Source organism: Marmota marmota, unplaced genomic scaffold (genome assembly GCF_001458135.2).
Source record: "Marmota marmota marmota unplaced genomic scaffold, marMar, whole genome shotgun sequence".
In the NCBI taxonomy this organism is placed as follows: Eukaryota; Metazoa; Chordata; class Mammalia; order Rodentia; family Sciuridae; genus Marmota; species Marmota marmota.
In genome coordinates this window covers 19,644,011-19,652,070 of record NW_026000037.1, presented here as the reverse complement: position 1 = coordinate 19,652,070, position 8,060 = coordinate 19,644,011, and the positions used below count along the sequence as shown (strand labels likewise).

General features: G+C 36.9%; 1 protein-coding gene across 1 annotated transcript in view; it reads right to left on the bottom strand.

Annotated features, from left to right (window-relative positions):
• The window catches only part of Cntnap5 (contactin associated protein family member 5), a 790,323-nt gene that overhangs the window by 148,333 nt on the left and 633,930 nt on the right, over positions 1 to 8,060 (bottom strand). Inside the window, exon 14 of the mRNA XM_048812122.1 lies at positions 7,244 to 7,400. Within this exon, the coding sequence (XP_048668079.1) occupies positions 7,244 to 7,400 (157 nt within the window). The remainder of the gene's footprint in view (positions 1 to 7,243; positions 7,401 to 8,060) is intronic.

Sequence of the window (8,060 nt, the reverse complement as noted above, 5' to 3'; positions counted from 1 at the left end):
TATGAAATATGATATGTCAAGAGCTTTGTAATGTTTTGAACAACACTATATATATATATATATATATATATATATATATATAATGATAGACCTGTTTTAATTGCTCAGTAATAACTGAACAAACATATTTAAAAACATGCTACAAGTATAGAAAAATATTCATATATAGATATATCTTATACATCCAACTATTTTCTGTAGGAGCAAGATTCTGCACATGGGGAAGAAATTAGGACTCAAAGTGGTAGGGAGCTTCTACATTTTATTCAAATATGCCTGAAAAAACTTGAATATTTTATAATAAGATTATATTATATTTCTTTGATGATAAAAACTCCTAACATTAAGAAAATCAGAAAAATAATTCCCTGTATACATTATTTAAATTGTGGTAGAGCAGAACTGACAACTATAATCAAACTTGCAGAACAGACAAAGAGGTAAGCAATTCCTCTGATTCTGATCCTGATCTGAGTAAGACCTACTATTAGCCGGGTGATGCCATAAACTTGGCGATAAATAGGTAAATTAAAATGGAAGCCAAGGCCTTATTATATTGAAGTGTATAATTATAATATTTTTGTATAAAATAATAGTCCAAAATCAAAATGTTGTATAAAATATTCTAGATAAATGTGAAACTCATTGTCAATATTGACTCTGTGTTCTAATTATGTACCTTTCCAATTGTTCAAATATAAGACTTCACAGATAATCTGGCCTTTTAGAGATTGATAGGTAAAAGATGCAAAAGAAACCTCAGTTTATATCTTTCTTACAAGTAATAAAAAGGACTATTCCATAGTTATATATTGTTTTCCAGAATACCTGAATCATAAGCTGCTCATATTGGATATTTTCTCCTCATAGATGATGAGATGGCATCATCATAAAATAACAACAACAAAATTATCTCCTAAATACTAATCTTGGCAAAATAGCCACTATTTTACTCCATCTAGAGTTCTACAAAAGAATGAGGTGATATAAGGATTTTGATTTTTCAAACTCTGAATATTAATTATTCATTTCTTTATATTTTCCTTCTTCTCTTGAGTGTTCAAAGCCCTTTCTACTCTCTCTATTTCAATGCACTCTGAAACATTCTTTTGTAAACTCTGAAGCCCAATCATGGGGACACCGGTATAAACAAGGTACTATCAAGTACCCGAGAATGTGTACTCTGAGGAAAAAGCTAATGTCTAAACTAGCAGGTAGAAACTAACAAGTAGAGGGTAGATTTAGCATAGAGGAGAAGAAGAGGGGAAAGGAAGGTACCCCATCACCCATCCATTCACTCACTCACTGATTCAGCAGTTAATTCATGGATGACCCACCATTTGCCATGCACACTTATCTCCAATACAAGGACGGACGAAGAGCCTTGATCGAATTGCTAGACGTGAGTGGGAATTCAGGGACTGAGTGAGTAACAACTCAGACAATCCTTTCATAATCCCTACCTGCTTGGGAGAAAAGCACTTCCAAAGCTCAGTAAAAAGTAGAATGACTCACAAACAAAGTCACAAATAATAAAAGTCAACCAGTAGAGATTCGACAATATTATTATTATTATTTTTTTAAATAAAGGATAGAACCTTAGTATGCCCTGTGGTGATGTTTTCTTTCCTTTCAGGATTCAGGATCAGAGCCCTGTCTCAGGATGCAACCCGGTAGGAGGTACCCTAACTGCATCCAGCCTAGGGATCTCAGACCTGGAAGTTTTGAAGAAATCAAAGGTTTGAGAGATCAAAGAACAGCCTAGGCCAGGAAATAGCAAAACCCTAACCCTCATGGGTATATCCAGGGTCATATCATTAAATCCCATGAGAAGAAAACGAAGGGCACTTATGAAGGGCAAAGTCTGGGACTAGAATTAGACATGGACTTTTAAAGAGAAAGGCCATTTGAAAGTAAAGGTTATAAACAGGTATCTTTTGCAGGAGGGTAAACACTTTCAAGTACTTTGTAAAAATTAATTCATTTTAATTGACAAATAAGAAATGTGTATATTCAAAGTGTATAATATAGTGTTTGAATATATGTATAAATTGTGGAATGACTAAATCAAGTTAATTAACATACCCCACTAGAAAACAAACTAAGTGTCCATCAGTGGGAAAATGGGCAGAGAAAATGTGTACCATCTATACAGTGGAAAAATAAAACATTCCTGCCATTCATGATTTGGAGTTCATAATGTTAAATGAAATAACCCTGGCACCAAAAGATAATAACTACTTTTGATAGTGAAAGATAATTAATCTCTAGCAAAAACATTTGTTAAACTTGGTAAACCTTGCTTGTGAGACTGTGAAAGATAAGTAATGGTTAACAGTAAAGTAAACATCAATGAATTCTAAAATGGTCATGACTGACCTACTAAAAGAAAAAGATGTGAAAATATGTCCAACAGAAGCCATTCATCCCTCTTTCATTCATGGCTTCAGCAGTGTTCATTAAATAATTGCTCTGTGGCAGAGAAGTAGAATCAAGGGCTAAACAGAAGGCCAAAGCTCCAGGATTCCATACACTGAAGAAAACAAAACAAAACAAAAAAGGTCCCCTAAAAATATTCTGTTCTTTAAGAAAAAGACCAGTAGGTTTCCTTTCTTGTCTTATCAGATGAATAGAATTTAAACCCTATATCATTTTTTCTTCCTAGTTTGTATCATATCACTTTGTACAAGGATACACTAAGGGCAAAAGGCACAGAATATAGAGTTTTTTCAAAAATCAGATAAAAACTTTTACACTTTCTTGTACAACAAATGAAAGAATGCTCTGCTGCAAAGCAAGAGAACATTTCTGTCTTTCAACCTGGAGAAATGGATGAAAAAGCTCCCGATCAGGCTGTGAGTCACCATCACCAAGGAGCCCACTGTACACCTCCCACCTGCCGTCCCCAGTGCTGTCTACCCCTGCTTTTCATCCTCCACCTGGAGGATTATTCCACCTCCCACACAGCGCAGCTCTGTTCTGTGCTATCTCCAGGGCTGCAGGCTGGGGATGTCACTGGGATTTTCTTTCCTAATCTCAGTGTGGTTCCTCAGTCTGAAGTACTTGCTTCAGCAAACTCATAGTTGGAAAGATTTCTATCAATTGGATAATTAAATAAAGAAAAGTTCCCTTGCAAACAGTCATTAGCTGTGAAACTGTTATAAGTTTCTTCATTCCTTTCTCTTTTTCCTTCCTATTTCGTTTTTAGGCTGAGATAGAAACCCTTAAGAGATCAGTTCCATGGTAACATCAGCCGTCATAGCCACAGGTTTGGCATCCATGGATCCGACCCACTACAGATTGAAAAGACGTTTCAGTTCTAATTGTGTCTACTGAACAAGAACAGTCTTTTAAAATTTTGTCATTATTTCCTAAGCAACACAGAACAACTATTAACATATCATCTATATTGTATTAGGCATTAGAAGTGATGTAGTGATGACTTAAATTATAGGGAAGGATGTGTGTAGGTTCTATACAAAGTACTACTTCACTTTACACAAGTGACTTGAGTGTCTGTGGATTTTGCTATAGGAGTGGATCTTGAAACCAAATATCAGGAGACATCCAGGGACAACTGTACACATGATTTACTTATCTAACTGGGGCTTCTTTTTACCCAAAAGAAATATACTACTTCTTTAAGCAGCAAATGTATTCCTAGAAATATCCATTGGGCAACTTTTTTCCCTCCACATGCATTCCATCTTTTGACATCTCTCACTTTCACCCAATCCTAGAGAACACACCAATTTTCCTTAATTAATTGGTTCTCATTGGAACATATGACAGTAAGTTACACAATGACAGAGGCTTATTGAAACAGTCCAAAGAATTCTCAATCACCAGAGGCTTCAAAGTTGCCCCAGGTGTCATGAGCTATCTGACGTAGCAAGAAGAAGCATGCTGCAGTGATGTGATTTGAAAGATCCTGGGAGAATTCTTTCAGCATCCTCACCGACTAGCCATGATTGAAATCCCAACATTAGCAGTTTCTTTGCTATATAGTCAATAGGAGAATCCTTGAATTCAGCTGAAATATCAATTTTTTGTTCTCTTACTCAAATAACCTTAACCATGCCACTAATTATCTCTGAGCCTCAGTTTACTTTTCTGGGTAAAGGAGACGATAATAAAACCAACCTCAAGGGGTATTGAAATGTAAATATTAGAAACAGTACATAAAATATTAAGAACACTTCAGCATGTAATAGCATTTTTAAGGGACAATATTATTTAGGAGTTGTAATATATTAAACTGCTCTCTAGAAGGTGCTACACTAGCCCAAGTCTGTTCTGACGAACTTTCTCCATGATCAGAAACTTGAGGGAATTTTACACGGTAAAGCTGTTTGTGGTTTATTAGATGCTCTCAGAACACCAGCAATGCTAAAAGGAACATGCTATCTGAAACAAAAATCCAAATTTTATGTGGAAAAGCATCTTGACCATAATTTGGCCAAGAATAATGTTGGAAGAATGTTGAACCTAATTAATCATTTCACCACAGTATCAGCTTTTGTACTTTTGCTTTTTCCAATAAATAATGGAATCGGGTACATAAAAAAATGAATGCATTTCCACAAGGTTCTACTAGGTGCTGTGTCTGAATGCATATTGCATGTCCTCAATCCCTATGCAGACAGAGCTAGCTCATTGATATTTCCCACAGAAGGAGCTTGCTTCATGATCTGGATTCAACCTTCTTTCCTAGCTTCATCCCCTGTAGATTCTCCATATGAAACTATGCAACAACTACACCAAAGAACCCATGTTTTGGGGAAATAGTGGTTTTCATATTTTTTTTCACATTATTCTGTCTCAGCACACAGAGGTTCCTCCTTCCTGTATAACACTAACTTGCATATTCTTCTAGATGGCTGGCACAGAAGGGAGACTTCATAAATAAGCAATAAAAAAAGCAAATGCCACATGGCATAAAACATACAGTTGCTCATATAAAATGTTATTCCCCCAAATCATGTATCCTTAGACAATGGATAAAACCTAAAAGAGTTAAGTTGGAATCTCAGCCTCTGTTTTTTCATGAGAATGATGAAATGCACTTGGTCTTTTCCCACCTAGACTTTGCCCTGACAGGTTCCACAGGAACCCCTGTGGATAAGGCACACAATGTTCTGAAGGGAAAGTTAGTTCTCGTCTCCTGATTCTTGGAAAGTTGGCTGCTTAAACAAGACCCATATTTCATAATGACTTCTGACAATCTAATAGAGGTTGCTGGCCCTAGAAGGAGGAACAGGGTGAGATTTTTGCATGCCTCTAAAGGAAGTAGAAAGAATGGTGAGGTGTGCAATAATCTCTAAGGTGCTAAAGATGTGCTGGCCCAAGAGATGGAGGAAATGATGTCCCTCTGAGCACAGTCTAGATAATGAAGACGAAGCAACACATGAGGGGGTTCAGAGGTTCATGAACTAATGAGCAGATCAGAGGAGGGAGAGACTGGAATCTTACTAGAAGACATGAAAGTAGAATGTTCACCATATTAAGTGAATGATACCATTGTCCCCACTGCCCTTCAATGTGCAGTAAATTAAGCACTGGCCTGTTGTTCCCTAAAAGGGGAGTTTCTCAACAGTGTGCAGTAGGAAAACCCATCAAAGGAGAAACACTTCCCTTTATCAATGACTTTTATCTTGCATCCTACCTCTTACATCAACTTCTCTAATTATACACCAGGAAGTGAAGGTGTTTCCATTGAACCTATAAATCTGTAGATAATATCTAATATCATGCACAGTGAAGCTGAACTTATGAATCAAAGAGATGACTGAATCCAAGCTGCTGGGAGTGGAGAACTTGAATATGTTTTCCTGGCAAACACAGCCCTTTACCATTTATCACACATAACTCCCATGCTTGTAGAAGACATTTTTGTGGTGACTCCTCCTCTCCAAAGATATTTAAAGTTTATGTGTTCCACCAACTACACATCAGGTGTCTACTGCCTCATGAGCTGGTCTTGAGTGGTATAATGTTAACAGAGATACAGTCACAATCCAGGACACAACTTATATTTTTTGTAGGTTTTCACAATGCTATCAGAGAATTTACTGCGGGTAAAGCAGAGGTCCGAAGACAACCAGAGGGCCATTGTACGTGCAGTCAACTTCATCTGATTATCTCCATATGAAGAGAATAGGTTAAGGAGAAGACAGGAAACTTGCCTTAGGACAGCAGCCCTGTGGTGTTCTGAAGTGGTTATCCATATCATATGCAACCCAATGGAGCCAGATGCTCAGCCCTTTCCTCACTGAAGTGAGGTTTAGACTCAACCTGACATTTTGTTTGCAGCAGTCTCTGCCGGTAACAATTTGAACAGTGAAAGAAAATTACTGTACTAAAAAGAAATTTTATCTGGGCAGAGAGCAGCTTGACATAGGGATCCTTAAATGTGATTGAGCTGCATTTGATGAGGCAAGCAAAATTGCATAATCCAAAACCAAAGAATGCCTTAAATTCAGTCAATACCAAAGGGTATGTGGAAATGCTCTGTGCATATTTTCATAGCTAATAAAGTGAAAAGCAAACAATTCAGCTGGAGGATGAAGGAAACATAGTTTAATGGGCATGAAAACTTAAAACGAGACTACACTTTATAGAAGTAACTTAGTTTAGGAGAGTTTGATATACTATCACTATAGATAGACCAACTTCAAATTTGGAATTTATTATGTGATAAACATGCATGACCCTGGGAAAAAATAAATTATCTCCTCCCAGCCTTTTTCAGCCTCAAAATGAAAAGCCAAAAAGTCTTACAGAATATAATGACTACTATGAAGATTAGTGTGTTGATCAATATATATGAATTTGCTATATTTTTGATGGTGGCAAAAGGAATTAAAAAAATCAGTGACAGAAAGGAGAAACTTTCCTTTCCGTATAATTACCCATCACTTCCTTCACCCAAACCTATATTCCACCCATAATTGACTCAATTGCATAGCTTAATATTGCTTTCCATTCCTTTGATTTGAAATGCAAGATTCCAAATACAAGAAGGCAGGCAATGTTGTAACCATATGCCTTCATGTCACAAACCTCAGTAGTAGTCCTGAAAATATTAGAACTAGCTATTTTCAAAATTAAAAACAATCACAAATATCATGGGGCCTGGGTTCTTATTGAATCTCTCATCCACATCCTTCTATCTTTGGGGAAATTTCATGCATCAATTAATGTGCTTCCTCCACAACTGTAGAAAGATCGCAATTCTCATTACCATTCATCCTTGTCAGCGTCACAATTGCAAAAATGTCGAATGTCCAGGCAACTCTCTTCCAGGCCACATCCACACTGCTGGACTCCAGGAAGAGAACCTCCCCAGTAAGGATGCCTTTCATTGGACCGCCCGATCCACCAGGTAAATGGCATTCCATCTGAAAGACAAGAGAGTTCACAGCTCAGGGACACAAGGTTGAAGCAGAGCACAGGAAATCATAGAACTGAGAAGAAAATGTCTCAAAGAATTTGGGTTGTATGTGTACACCCACATTAAAAAGGAAGGAAATACTTTTTGGAGATGGTTTGTCAAGATTCACAATACATATGTGAGTAATCTCTCTGCTTTCTTTTCTTCCTTCCTCTTTTCTTTCCCTTTTCCCCTTCCTTCCTTCCTTGTTTCCTTCCTTCCTTCCTTCCTTCCTCTCTCTCTATTTCCCTTCTTTTTTTCCCCTCTTTCTTCCTCTCCCCCTTTTTTTCCGTCTCTCTCTCTCTCTCTCTCTCTCTATATATATATATATATATATATATATATATACACACACACACATATATGAACATACAAATCATATTTACATCAAAACTGTTTGAATATTGATTAGTGACAACTCTCAGAGGCAGGGTCACAAACTCAGGTTCCTATGATATCAGTGAGTAATCATAATTGAGTGAATTGGACATGCATTGACATAAACCAAACACAAAACATTATATATGAAATTTAAAAATTCCCTTTAAAAGTACCAAAGACAAAAGCACCACCATCACCAGGGCCAGAAAGAGTCTGACCTTTGTTCTCTGCCTCTGTTAGACAATGA